Below are 15,493 nucleotides of genomic sequence, written 5' to 3'. Positions count from 1 at the left end.
ATAGACTCTTCCACTACTCCGTTAAATTGTAGGGTTTCCCCCCCACCCCTGCTTTGTCGTCAAGTAATTAGCGTGCAGTGTATATAAAGCAGAGGGTGGAAAACTGTATTTGTGGGGTGGTAGTGGACTAATCTGAATTCTGATCAGCACGCCGGTCTTCTCTGTGGCTGAAAACAAGAGTTAGCTCGGCACTGGTGAGCCAAAAAAAAGGCTTTTCTCATGCTAAACAGGGTCTAAGTAGGCCAATTACAGGGCCAGCCTCGGCCTCGGTGCCATTCTCCCGCTTAAAACAAAAGGGTCCTTGTCTTAAATAAAGTCAGCCTTACACACAAGAAGGAGTCAGACACAAAGGCGCACACACACACGCATGCTCACACACACACCATCCCAGTCATCTTGCGCCATGAGACCGTGTGTCATTTAAGGCTAAAAGGGGGTTCCCACTAAAACAAAAAGAGTCTCATTGATTGTGGTGCTTTTCTTTCTTTTCTTGCTTTTTCTCCTCTTGTACTTGAGCACTGAGCCAGGCCAGACGGTCGCCCTGGCAACTAGACGAGCTGGAGGAGAGACAAAATGCCCATCTGTCTGTCTGACTGTCTCTTGATTTTACCTGCTTGTCTCAGTGTCCCTACTTGTGATATACTGTACTCACTCCAATGACGTCACTGTGGATTCCCACCCAAGTCAATTTAACACAGCGACCTTGACAATCATTATGAGTCACAAGTTATTCTTTCCTTGTGCTCCAGCTACAAAAACATGGCCACACTGCCCGTTAAATAATTATCTAGAATATATAATGTATTACCCATATTGTGAGATCCAAAATATTAGTGGTCAGTCCACATGTGTGGGTGTTACTTTTACAACTTACAGTATACTGGTCAACAGCAAATTTTAATCAGAGATTGCTTAATGCATCCCTAAATTTATATTCAACACAGATTTTTTTAAAGTAATTATTTTATTTTATTTTTTTAACATATCAAGCTCGACCTATAAAGGTTGTGCAATACGGATTTTACCATGTGTTGTAATTCATAGCTGTGATGATTCAGAAAAAAATGCCACCTGTTGCTGAACCTAACACCTAATTCATAAATGTTATTAACTATTAGGGATGTTCAATACCACTTTTTTTTCCCAGACGGATACGATGTAGGAGTACTCAACTCTTGAATAGTCACCGATACAAAATACCGATACCACTAGTACATGAAATTCCCCCAAAAAGCAATGACAGAATTTTATTTAAAGAAAACCTATATGACCCAATATTTTTCTCTTAAAATTGCATTAAATTAATGGCAATTTTATATTCTTGTAATTTGTAATTTCTAGTTCGTGGTCCTGATACTAGTATCGGCCACCGTTGTGAAGGCTGGTATCTGCACTGATACCGATAGGGTATCAGTATTTGTCCTTCCCTACTCAATACATTGCTATTTTTTATTGATGTGCTAAGGAAAAAAACAAGGGCAGACTCGGAATCAGCACAAAACATGCATCAGGAAAAGTGTACTTGCTTCTATAATAAAAAATAAATAAATTTAGTACAAATTTGTTGACCTGTGTTATTGACCAACCTAAAGTGTTGAAAACGGTCTGCTCATTTGATAATGCAATGTTCATTTGCAAAGATGCCGTGTTTGGCGTTATTACCATCATTAACATTGAATCCTCAAAGAGAGGAAGCCATTTTCAACACTTTGGATTGGTCAATAATTTGTGAATATAACACCTGCACGTGTGGAATTACCAATAGTACAGATTTTGAATTTTTTTTTTTTTCTGAATTGAGGTTTTCGGCCCGATGCTAGGGATATATAGAGTAGTGCATGTTGGTGTATAAATGTACTTTATTGTACTGTTGACTTTATTTATCACCAAGAAGGGAGAGTTTCTCCACCAGTAAACGCGGACTGAAAGGAACATCCCTGCTACACGTTTGGCCAAAGATAAACTTTAACCCAGTGCATGTAAACTGCACTTCACAGAAGTAACCCGATTCATTTGTACATGTAAATGTTGTCAGTTAAAAAAAAATAATGTTTGAGCCGTCCTCTTGTTTGACATAAAGTCCTCCGAATTGTTTAACTGAGATTTGGGATGTGTATGCATGTGACACTCGCGCATATACACATAATACCCGCACACAGTGGGGTCTGTTTCTTGCAGAGCTGACTGAGCTTTCTGTGGCCAGCTGCTCACAAAGAAGAAATGAACTAAGATAGATTACCAGAGAGTCTGGGAGGGAAACGCACAGACAGACGCACGGAGAGGGACACAGAGGAGTGTCTCTGTCATGACACTCATCAAGACATATGGCTGAATGCAACTCGCACAGTTCTGTGAATCTGACCTTTGGTGATTAGGCTTGTCATCTTGCTGAAGCAATGAGAATAGTTGTTTCGTTGCATTGTTGGCTGTGGTTCATGAAATAAAAACTTACAACAAGAAAGTCGCTGTGGAAGTCTGCTAAGTTTTGACAACAATGAATTTCACTGGAATTAGACCATTACCTTTGCAGTTTTACAATTTGACATTTGACCAACATTTAGCCATCAAATATGACTTCTCAGCATAAAATTGAGAGTTCAAACCATCAACACGTTTGGGAAGTTGGGATGCATGATAATTATCGACCAGATAATTATCGGGGCGATATTAGGATATATGATATCATATCAATAAATCAATCCAAAAACGTAAAAAAACAAAACAAGAATGAAGCTGAAAATTTAATGAAGCAAACGTTGTGCGGGTCATGTGGGACTTCTCAGTGAGCAAATCAAGCGCTCCTATCTACTGAATACCTGAACACTGTATTAGAGGAAGACATTTTGCGTGCTATTTGCCTCAAATATCAAATTTAACACAAAGCTAATATACTCGCATATAATGCGCTACCGGCATCGCTGTTTATAACATTTGCATAGTGTAGACTGTAAACTGTATAGTTTTACATTCTTCTCAATTTGTATTAGAGAGAGAGAGAGAGAGACAGAGAGAGAGAGTATGCCATTAATTACAAGGAAATGCTGGCGAGGCACAGGCACACCTGTATGCCAGCTTTGCTCCAGCTGATACAGACAAGTGCGCGCGCGCACACACACACATACACACACACACGCACACACACACACACGCACACACACACGCACACACACACACACACACACACACACACACACACACACACACACACACACACACAATCAAACGCTTGCATACATTCCTGAGGGATTCAAACCCTTAGGCATATCAGAGAAATTCAAACCAGCAGAAACCAACAACTCACCAGACTCAGGGCAAAGACACTTTAACCACAAATCACACCTAATTTGCCACAACCACAGTTAATGGAATGTTTAAGAGGTGATTAAAATTAATTGAATTAAATTGATTCAATGATAGCACAGTGGGGTAGCAGTTACCACGGATGCCTTACAGTCAAGTGGTACCGAGTTTGATCCTCAGCTGAGGCCTTCCCGTGTAAAGTTTGTGCATTCTTCAGGTACTTTTCCTCCATCATCCAAAAACATGCACGGAAGAGTAATTGAAGGCTCTAAATTGGTGGATAATAGGTGTGGATGTGAGTGTAAATGGTAGTTTGATGAGCAGGTGTACTTTGCCTCTTGTCCAAATTCAGCTTGGATAGGCTCCAGCTCACCTGTGACTTTAATGACAATAAGCCGTATAGAAAGTGGATGGATGATGATTTTAAAAACATATATTGTTATTATTATAATTATTATTATTATTATTACTATTATGGGTTTGATTTGCCTAGTAGCTTGCAATTCGATCTGTATCACGATTTATAGGTCACGATTCGATTCAATACCGATTAACTCTTTGACTGCCAAAAATGTTAAATAACGTTTAGTAAAATCCTACGGAGGAGCGCCAAAGACGTTAAAAGACGTTCACCAAGTTTTTTGTTTTTTTTTGGGAAACGGGTGGAGGAAAACCTTGGCCAGCTGTGCTGAAAGTATTAAGCAGATCTAGTTAGTATAATGACTATTTTTGGCCCCTAGATGGCAGCGATGACTCTCTTTGGACAAGATCGGGTAGGCGTCAGTAGTAGAAGACGTGAGGTGGAGCTAGAGTGTTGAGGGGACAATGGCTGAGAAAGCGAAAATGGCGACCGGTGGCAAGCAGCTCACGCTTGATCGTTTTTTTCAAAAAAGAGAAGCATCAACCAGTGCTAAAGAGCACACTGATGACGACGATGATGATGATGGTGACTCCGAGGTTGACGCCGAAGTTGGAAGCGTTGACGCGGCGGCTATGATCACGTCATAAAGCCTCACCGCTAGCGATACTAACGCCGGAAAATGCGGAACTCAGTCAAACATTCAATCAGACGACGAAGAGTGCCCCGAGTCCAATGCATATTCATCGGAGGAGTGGGTACAGTCTGATCACGGAGAAGACACTGATTCTGGACTACGATGCCACCATGAATGGAGCGGATAAGATGGATCAGAACATCTCTTACCACCCGGTATAGGAACTGAAGGACATGAGGAAGCCAGACGTAACACCACCCTAATGTCACCGTATCATGATCCCGAGAGTAGACTTGATGGCAACATGACAAAACACACACTGCAGGATATACTGTACTTGCTATTCCCCGGGAAAAAAAAGCCAGCAAAAAAATGTAGCGTCTGCAATCGCAGTGAAACTAATCTGTTGTGCAAATCCTGCTGCGTCCCCTTGCACGCAGGGGAGTGTTACAAAAAGAAAAACTGTATTTGAAACATCCACACAATTGTAAATAGTACCACAGTTGCACACATATGTAAATAGTTTGCCAAATTGTTTTGTTAAATTGTTACACTGTTGAATGTAAATAAACATATTTTGCTATCAAAAAACACTTTTTCATTGTTGGTGGTAGTGTTTTACAGAAGTGAAGCACTGTTTAGGTGTTTGTGGCATCATTCATGGAAAAAAAAGATGTCAAATTCACTAGAGTGCATGAAATATCTTTTCACAAAAAGCTTGATTTCTCCGTATTTTGTTTCAAAACAGAGCACTTGGGTGAAACTAACCATTTTCTATTGTTGATTACTGAAAAACGGAATAAGGTAGAAACAAACTTTTTTTTCTGATGAAAGATGAGAGTCCAATCTTTCATTTTGTAGAATGTGTGTTTCCATAGTCCAAACACAACATTTTCTGTGGACCTTGAAAGATCAGTCAAAATGCTTAAATCGGCTGGCACCCACGGCATCCCTTTTCTGAAAACGTCTGGCAGTCAAAGAGTTAATACCGATATGAATTTATAAGTTCAATTTAGAAAATACCAATCAATAAACTCGTACATGTACACTGTAAGAATTGTATGAAAATGTACTTCAGGCTTATAAACTGTGGTCCATCGTACTTAACAAAGGCTTAATGTTCCATTAATATAACATTCTTCCATGCTTAAAGTGTGAACCCTAACTCTAATTAAGACATTTTGTTGAATATTTCCATCAAAATCTTTAAAAATTGATTCAGCTGCATATTGAATCGATATGAGAATTGTGCGCTGTAATATCGCGATATAATGCCGAATCAATTTTTTTAACACCCCTAATCATTATTATTATTATTATTAAATTCAATTAGACGAAACAATTCACCAATGGTATTTCGTGACTCATAACATGATGACACAATCTGGTACCAACCAACAGAGGGCACAATTGAGTCAGACCCGACTAATTTGCTGCCAAATTGGGCTGCCATTGATAACACATCGGAAGATATGTATTCATTTAATATTGCATGACTTTGCTTCAACACAGACTGGCATAAAATGATTGGAGTGAGGTTCCCTCAGCAAAGGAACTTAGCATGGTCTCAGCTGTTGGACAGATTTTCACTTGAGTGCTTTCAAGTTGACGTGTTCAACTTTTGTTAACAGTAACCTGTAGACTTAGTTACTTTTTTTTGTTAAAACTAAATAAAAATGAAGAAGTTGAGCTTTAGGACTGACTTGCTGTATTTATTTTCCAGAATTTAACTAACAAATAATCACCACCCCTTGGCTACCACGTAACTCAACCACTGATGTTGATTGGTTCAGTTTGCTCTCTATATTGCTTGCTCGAAATAAAATTATATAATAATTGAACAGCACCACATCGGCCCCAAAAGACACCATCCCACCGAGCATCTGCCCTGTACGCCAGATGGCCAGTCCAGCCCTGCTGTATAGCTACGAAGTTTAAGCAATTTGCCCAATACTTCCTGTGACCAAACCAAGGAAGACAGGTTGACACACTAGTGCTTGGAATCAATCATAACCAAGGTAGATGATAAGCTCATTGCATCAGCGTCAATGCATGTGGCAGCCAAATGATGTTGCATACTGTAAGCAAACCTTAGTGTGTGAGGGGTTGACACAAAAGTGACAATTTGCTACATTCCCTACCCAACACACACACATGCGCACGAATGCTCTCACACACAGACATCAGTTCAAAGCGTTCTCCTTAATAAGCACTCAATGCTTGGCTTGACAAACACATAGCAATCATTTAAGAACACTTAGAGAGGAATCAGACACCACATTACACCTCACCATATCTGCCAGCTTTCTGCATGCAATTAGAACTAAAAGAGGAGGCGGGGCAGTGGGTAGTGGAGACAATAAGGGTATTGAGGCAAAAAATAAAAAATACTAACAGTGGTGAGGTGAGTAAAAGTATATTGACTAAGACTACAATTTTGTTTTCATAAAAGTAATTTGTTGCTTTGAATTATACGACGGCGTATCAGGGCCACGTATAAATATATATTTTTTAGAGGGCGGGGGAAAAAACTCTTTATAGTGGCAGATTTGCGAGAAAAAAAAACTCAGAAACTTACGAGAAATACACATAGCTTAAAAGTATAAGTCTAATCATGTGAGGATTCGTTGGTGGTTAATGGGACACTGTTTATAAAATGAAAAGGCAGGATGGAGTCGGATTCATTCTTAAATTAAAACTTTACTCGTCATTCACCGCAGCCAGAGCGACAACACTTCCTGATTCCCTATCAGCTGACTAAACTAACCAATCAGATGCCAGCATACCATGGGTAAATGCAAGTGAATGACGGAGAGCAGCAGATTCGACACATCAATTTATATACTTATACAAAAATATACCAAAATGTATGAATGTGTAAATAATAATTCTGGGAAAATAAATGTACAAGTAAATATACATTTTAACAAATTAACTTAAATGCTTGATCGTCCGGGTGTGGACCTTTGCAAAATGAGGCGTCTTTGTCGCTGGCCAGTGGCCGTACACAAAGGTTCAAAGAGCGAATGCTTAACATGATATGGTTACTATCTCCTTATTTGGAAATCCAACCGAAAAGTATTGGCGCAAACAGTCGGGTAGTACGCTATGTGTATTTCTCGTAAGTTTTTTATTTTTTCTCTCGCAAATCTGCAACTATATAAAGTGGCAAATTTGCGAAGTGAATTTGTGAGAGAAAAAAACTCCTCAATTTGCGAGTTTATTAAGTGGCAAATTTGCGAGTTTTTTTCCCGGAATATTGCCCCCGGCCTCTAAAAAATATATATTTATATGTGGCCTAATCACATTGAATCGATCTCTGATAAAACCATCACAACTTTTTGTTACATAATTTTTGTGGTCACATCTGATTGTGTGGGGGTTCCTGATGAAGATTTTAGTGCAAGCTGAAAAAATAGAGCTGAGCAGTGACGAGTAATAGAGTTTGAATTCACTTAATTATTATTATTTTTTTAACAACTTTAAAAAGTTTGGATCGCTAACCCATTTTAGGCAAGTTCAAGGTTTGCTGGAGCCTGGATACTGCTGCTTTATCTGTTCAGATAAGAATCCATCCGTCATGAATCAAGAGCAGTTTCACTGCAAAAACTAAAATCTTAACTGACATCTAATTTTTTAAATGTAACCTAAATTTTCTTATTTTGCTCTGACAAGTTATTTTTTACTTAAAATAAAATTGTCAGACAGGATCATTCTGCTTATTTTTTAAATACTTATTACTTAATTATCTTATTTGATCAAGCAGTCTTAGCTTTGAGTGTTAGCAGCCAGTTTTAAGTACTGTGACGCTTAAAACACGCATTTTCCACATTTTAACATGACTAACCAACATCAAAGGCCCTGAACTGGGGTTTCATAAGTTGAATTTTCTTATTTTAAGATTTTGCATAATCTAGTAATAAGATAAGTAGTAAGATAAATGGGAAAAAATACAAGTGTGAAAACAATCAAACTAAATTGCAATATATAACTTTATTGTAAGCAATTTTCTCTTGGTTTTGTTATAATTTATGAGCTCATTTTTCCTCTTTCCAGCCAATATTGTACCAGCTCAGTGGTCTAGTGGTTGAGTGCCTATTTTTAGGCTTGGCGGGTGTGGGTTCGATCTCTGCCTGGATCATAGCAAATACAATTAAAATGGGACCCGTTTCCTCCCTGTTTGACACTCAAGTTAAATTGACCAAACACAAATGAGTACAGAAAATAGTTTTATACATTACAGCTTGAAAAAAGTCAATATTATTTGGTTTTAGTCAAAAAATACTATTTTCGAGACTTCTGTGATTGATATGGGCCTAGTATTATTTTTCTAAATCTTGCAGGTAAATTTAAGAAAAACTTTCTTGTTCCGTTGGCAAATAATTTTGCTTATTTGGAGTAATGATTTTCTTATTTTACAATATTTTTTTCTTAAATTTCTGACTGTCCTTTTTGCAGTGCTCCTCTTGTGAAGGTGTTGGTGTCTGCAAACATGTGCGTATACTTGCAGTGTGTCTTTTCATTTTTTAAATGTGTGTCTGTGTGTGAGTGAGATCTTTAGTATGGCCACGCTAGCTCAGTTATGTTCTGTGTCCGTTGCAGCTGCTCTATCTTGTACGCGTGTATACTGTTTGATGTTGTGTACATCACAGACCTTCACTGACAGAGACTGGGGGTCGCTCTGAGGTTTCATTTCATGTTAACCTGATCAAAACTTGTTACACAAAATAGTGATGTGATATTGATGTACTCTTTGTTTTGCTTGAATGGAGAAAAATATGTGATTTCATCAAGCACCAATGAAAGCATCAGTCAGATTAAGATCAAGTGAAATAAAAAAATATAAAGAAAGAAAAAAACGTGATCTTGATGGTGCTTAATATAAACAAACATACAACAGACATCCTGTAGAAGTAAATACTTGCTTTGTTCCGAAGCCATACAGCCACACAAACAAGGGCCTCTGAAAACTGTTTGACAAATTTTTAGGGGGAGGGGCATGGTTAGTTTGGGGCTCCTAGTTTTGGCAGAGGTTCAATTTCCCCAGCCCCCAATAATCATTTAAAACTAGAGGACTATTCTATGGGCCTGTCAGTGTCCCTGCACATAAAAAAAACAAGCATACACAATGGCACAAAACCAGAGGGGAAAAAAATAGCCTAACATCTCAGTGGAGACGAGAGCTTCCTGGAACTATGGGAAAGATGGAGCTTCACAATAAGATCCAAAGGAGCTTCCGAACATGAAGCGGAAGAATAACACTAAAATGAGCACCTCTGAATCATAAATTAATCAAAGGGATACCTGGATGTTATTTTGGTTTTGTTGATGTGATTTTGCTTGTTTTATTTAATCACTCGGCTGTTCACGTTCCAATCTTTGAACATAAACTACAGAAAGATGTAACCTGATTAAATTCTGAATGTAACATTAGCACCCTTGTCAAGCAGAACGAGATGCTATTGTGTTCATTCGTACGTCACTTTTGGAGTGTGCGATGACTGCAAATGTCTGCTGGTATCAGACCGCAAATAAAGAAAAGTACCAGTCCAAAAATGTCTCGTATGTTCCAACTACTAAGGACCTATGCATTTTGCCCTTAGCCAAAGGTAAACAATTTAAAAATAATATACATTTTTGTGCCTCTGAAGTCTTGTGTTGTGGTTGGATGGCTATGTTTACATGAATTTGAATATGTGTATACATTAATATACAGTGTATAAAGCTTGCTAAAAAACAGAAATAAAGCTTTTGATCTTGAAAAGTTACAGAGCTCGGTAGGGGTCAGGTTGACAAAAACAAACATTGTAGACGTAAAATAACAAGTATAAAAAAAAACGTTCACAATCTTCAACAAACACCGGAGCCAAGTGCGAAACTAAAAGCTAAATTAACCCAAAACTCAAATAGTACAAATCTATTTGACTGCAGATTAAACTGAAGTCATTTGAATCTGCCAGCTGTCACCATGTGAGCTCATCTTCTCCTCTAAATGTTATTTTACTGTTTTTTTCCCCTTCCCTTTATTACAGGGACAGAATTTTCACTAACAGCCAAGGATGAAGCCAAAGGATTTTGGACTTGAGCCCAGCATGTAAATTTATCTGCCATTTCCAAACAATTTCCATCAAGAGCCATTCAGACTGTGTGGCAAGATAATTTGACTGCAGCTCAGCAGGAAAATGGCCACTGAAGCAGTGATGTTTGATTTATTTCATATTTGTATCCTTTACCATTTGTTGTAACCCCGCACCAAGACCGCGGCTGCATATAAGAGGAGGTTGTAAATAAAATATCTGACAATCTATAATGAATGGCGGAATTCATGGATGGATGCATTGAAGACGGGGATAATCTATCCAGCTATCTGTCTCATCAGAACAATCATACAGCATAACAGACTGCTGAACAATATATGACAAAAGATCAACAACTAAATAAAGCTAAATTAACATTTAAGACATTCCGCCGAATAAAGTTGTCAGCAGCGATATGTGGAAATGATTCCAGGATAAAAAATTGACACACAGCTTGTTTGTTGTGTTATGTGTGTGCTTGTGTCTTTTCCTGAGCTTGTCAAGGCCACGCTGCGTCCTCGTGACACAAAGGAAAAGCTCAAACCAAAAGGCAGGAAGCTTTTCCTAACCCGACATCAGAAAAGCCACACAGAAGCTTCAAAGACCACAATGGGAATTTACGGGGCGGGAGAAAAATGCATTCTTGGATGAATTGTGATTTACATGTAGACAATTCCGATTAGGTTATAGATATAATTTGTTAAAAAATATAAAGCTGGCAGACAGAAAAAAGTGGAACATGGAAGAAGAGCCTGGCCAAGTGAGGGAGAAGAGAGGACTGTGCCATAGCATGCCTTTTAAAAAATCTGATGCATTCAACAATATTGATACATACATATCGAGAAGAAGAGTCAAGTCACAACATGTCAGGAGCAGGAGCATGTAAGCATGTAAGCCACCGCCAACATTTTCTACCAAATGGGAATTAATAGCAATGCTTGGTCTCTATACTTCTTATACTTGTACAACTTTGTGTTAATAAAAACTGATATGATTGAGACATGTCACGGAAATAACTTGCTTCTTATCTCCTCTCAGTTGCACAACAAATATATGTTTGTGTCTATGAAACCCAACATGAGATTAAAATTAAAAATGTTTTAAATAAAAGTATAAATAACATGTAATATGAATGTATAATTTTTTATTTACAATAAAATACAATTATCTGCACAAAATGTAAAACATACACAATTATCATGAACCCAGCTGAAAAATGATCTGCACTTGTCAGAAAAAGGACAATGATTGATTATTGAATCTTTCTTGCCTAATTTAAAACATGTTGGATGGCAGGAGTATGTTTCCCCCTTTGAGACATGTGGCAGCTGTGCTGTGGCACATTGGTGTGCCGTGAGAGATCATCAGGTGTGCCACAAGAAATTATCCACTTACCAGTGACTACATCTCAAACCTTACACTTACATTCTTATCTTTTAGTGTCAGCAGGTTGGTACTAGAGCATTCTGTGTTCTACTCTGAATTGCCCTCATCACAGAAATGTAGAAATGTTTACATGTACTTATTTCTACACTATGACATTTGGTTCAACCGGAAATAACATGCAACTATCTTTTGCCTTGCCTTGCTTGCATCTAGATTTTGGCCTGATTTGCTGCCGCTTCACCTGTTTTTGCTTGGTGTTGTGCCGTGAGATTTTGCTAATGTCAAATATGTACCTTTCCTCAATAAAGATTGGGAAACACTGATTTAACTTATGAAAGCGGCACTACAGGCTTTTGTATAATGGCACCCTTTCAAATGAGTACCATGAATGCTTCCATTATAGTTGATCACAATGGCATTTCTTCATTCATTAAATGATTGCAACGAAAAACTTTTTAGAGGAGTTTCATCATCGTGTTGGGATTCACTCTAAATTCAGGTTGTGTTTGAAGGCTGATTATGTCATAAAGCTGCGGCACGTCTTCAAATGCAAATCCAAAATGTAGCCAAAGCTATCGGTAGGTAAATTGTCAATATCAAAACCAAAGTTTCTAGTGGAAAAGCAATCTTTATTGTGTATGTTCAAAATTCAAGTAGCATCTGTTGTATTGGCACTGTTATACTATTATTGTACTTTCAACTATAAAACGCTCCATTGCAAATGAAAGGTGTAGTGACTAGAGACATCTGTATCTCTCAGTTACTGAGCGGTTAAATAAAACGATCTAATGTCCCTCAGGGATCAATGAAGCTTCATTCAAAGCACAAACCAGTGCTGAAAAGGGAGACATAATACATATTCATTACGCTTTCTAACATCTTTTCATTCCACTGACTTTCACAAGGACGTACATCCCTTTGATAAGCTTTAATTGATTAAACCCGCGACATCGGTCTCAGGCAACACAGCGGCCATCCTGACTATGATGGAACCTGTGTAACGTCAAACTAGCATCTGTATATGATCCGAATTATCATCTTTTATTTCAGAATGAGGTTCTTTTCTTTTTTTGGGGAGAGAGTCAATATTCCACATTACAATTCATTCACAGTTTCTCTAATGTCCGAACACTTTTGTTATCTTTCTCAACAAGAAAAATAAAACAACTCAGCTGTAGTTATTTGCTGCTGAAAGGAAGATTGACATTGCTTTGCAGTTTATGTGAACTTTCAGTAAATACTTTGGCATCATAACAATTTTATTCTTTACAATTCAGATTTGCATGCATAAAATAAAATGTTATTCATCAAAAAATACCATAATACTAATTAGACATGATTCTGAGCATGATTTTTTTTTTTGTACTTTTCCATGAAAAGTCTTAATCACTTATTTTTGTTGAATGTTGTCTCATATGTTGTTGTTTTTTTGTGAGCTAATTGCATTTTAGTCTGCAGTGTTTTGTCTGTAATGTCTTGTTAGCCATTCCTTTAGATTTGTATGTGTAGTGCCATTAATTATTTGTGATCCGGCTGTTCCTACTTTTATGGTTTGTCTTTGTCACTGACTTTTGGATCGTGCACTTCATTTTATTTTATTCCTTAGTAATGCTCTAAATGTTAACTTTAGAGCTACAGTTGCAAGTGTAATGACACCGACCCCCCTCCCCCCCAAAAAAAACATATACAATGCATACTATTTCATTTGGAATAAAATAGTAAATTCATTGCAGTACAAAAGTTACAATTTCAAGAACTACTGACCTGGTGGCAGTGCGGGTTTGATTCTCTGCCATACGAGTACGAACTTCTTTCTGTTTTACCTGCAGACAGAAAAAAAACCCAATGTTTTAAACAAATACGTGTACAACGTTAGAAGATGGCACATTGAAAATTATTTGGGGAAACAATATAGAGTCTTGCATGGGTTCAAGTTATATATTTAACACACACACATGTGAAGGAATGTTATTCATATGAACCTAATAAATACAAAAATGCTAGATTAGTAGTATATTAAATATTCCTTTGTTCAATCTGTTTTGACAGTAATAGTCACTTTAAGACTCTGACAAATTTTTGATCTGACTACAGGGGTAAAATCAGTCAAGAGTAGCTATTATTTATATTGTTATTATCATAAAATGATTAAGCAATATAATTTGTAATGCAAAAATTCCGATGTGTAATCCATTTGTACAGTATGTCGGCTCCAAAAGCTTTGACCTCCCTCTTATGAATTTTTTGTTGACATAAAAAATGACAACCACCTCTCCCTTGGCTCCTTAAACACACGCCAAGTACTGATCACACGTGACCGTTGGCAGGTACCCGACCACCATTTTTATACACAATTTGAGTATGTGTGTCTGGGAAAACAGAGGCGTCTGATAAATCGAGAGCATGTCCAGACCACCGCAGCGTTTTGACAAAAAAAGAAAAAAAGCAGCTAATTTCCCCTCAAGCTTTTGAACAGGCGTTCCTGCTCTCCTCGGAACTGCGGGACCACTTTAAGCCTATTTTTACCACGCAAACCTTTTTGGATAAAGCCTTAAATCTTCAGCCAGTCTAAATATCAAACCGCTGCTAGTGTATAATTACATTCTGTGGTTGGTGCAGGCATACGCGATGAAATGAAGGGGCTTTATAGTGAGCGTGTGTGGAGGAAAATGAAGCGTGTACATGGTGAAGGGTTTGAATCAGGCATGTATAGATGGGGCTGAATACACGCCAACATGGTAGTCGATGCAGAAGAGGTTGATAATTAGAGGCGTAGTAAGTGGGAATGTGGTTGTCAGTGTGTGCGTGTGTGTGTGCATGTGTGTAGTTGTGCATGCGACTGATCCAGGGGCCTCAACTTCAGCTACCACTGATGCCAGCTGGACTGGTTTGGCACATATACAAAGACACCCCCCCTTACCCCCACACACTCCCACCACACACACGTACATGTACTGACAATCACTGGCACACAACAGACCCACGCATGTAAACGTGTGCTTATACAGGGTAGCCTGAGATATATGTATATATATATATATATATATATATATATATATATATATATATATATATATATATATATATGGAGTTTGCATGTTCTCCCCGTGCTTGCATGGGTTTCCTCCGGGTACTCCGGTTTCCTCCCACATTCCAAAGACATGCATGGCAGGTTAATTGAACACTCCAAATTGTCCATAGGTGTGATTGTGAGTGTGGATGGTTGTTTGTCTCTGTGTGCCCTGCGATTGGCTGGCAACCAGTTCAGGGTGTACACCGCCTACTGCCCGAAGCCAGCTGGGATAGGCTCCAGTGCCCCCCGCGACCCTTGTGAGGACTAAGCGGTTAAGAAAATGGATGGATGGATGGATGTATATAGATATAGATATATAGATATAGATATAGATATAGATATAGATATAGATATAGATATAGATATGATTTTTGTCAAATAGATATTTAACTCATTCACTCCCAGCCATTTTTACTGAACCAACCCCCTTCGCTCCCGGCTGTTTAACTGGATTTTGCAAAGCCCACAGAATATTGTGTTCTATTACTATAAAAACATGGAACCTACCCAAAAAAAAAAAAGATTAGTGTCTGTTCTTTCATCAGGAAAAAAAAGGATATTTGTATTTGTTTCCGTCTTGTAGCAATTAGCATTAGAATATAGCTATTTTTCATCATTATTCACAAATCTGTTTAAACAGTGAGGGAAAGAGCTTTTTGCAA

General features: G+C 38.0%; 1 protein-coding gene across 2 annotated transcripts in view; it reads right to left on the bottom strand.

Moving 5' to 3' along the window:
* tcf4 (transcription factor 4) overlaps nucleotides 1-15,493 on the bottom strand; it is a 186,605-nt gene that overhangs the window by 88,464 nt on the left and 82,648 nt on the right. For both annotated transcript variants that reach the window (XM_077586198.1, XM_077586199.1), the window contains exon 7: nucleotides 13,523-13,581. In XM_077586198.1, coding sequence (XP_077442324.1) covers nucleotides 13,523-13,581 — 59 coding nt within the window. The remainder of the gene's footprint in view (nucleotides 1-13,522; nucleotides 13,582-15,493) is intronic.

The sequence above is a fragment of the Vanacampus margaritifer genome, chromosome 14 (genome assembly GCF_051991255.1).
Source record: "Vanacampus margaritifer isolate UIUO_Vmar chromosome 14, RoL_Vmar_1.0, whole genome shotgun sequence".
In the NCBI taxonomy this organism is placed as follows: Eukaryota; Metazoa; Chordata; class Actinopteri; order Syngnathiformes; family Syngnathidae; genus Vanacampus; species Vanacampus margaritifer.
This window is presented reverse-complemented; position numbering and strand designations above follow the sequence as displayed.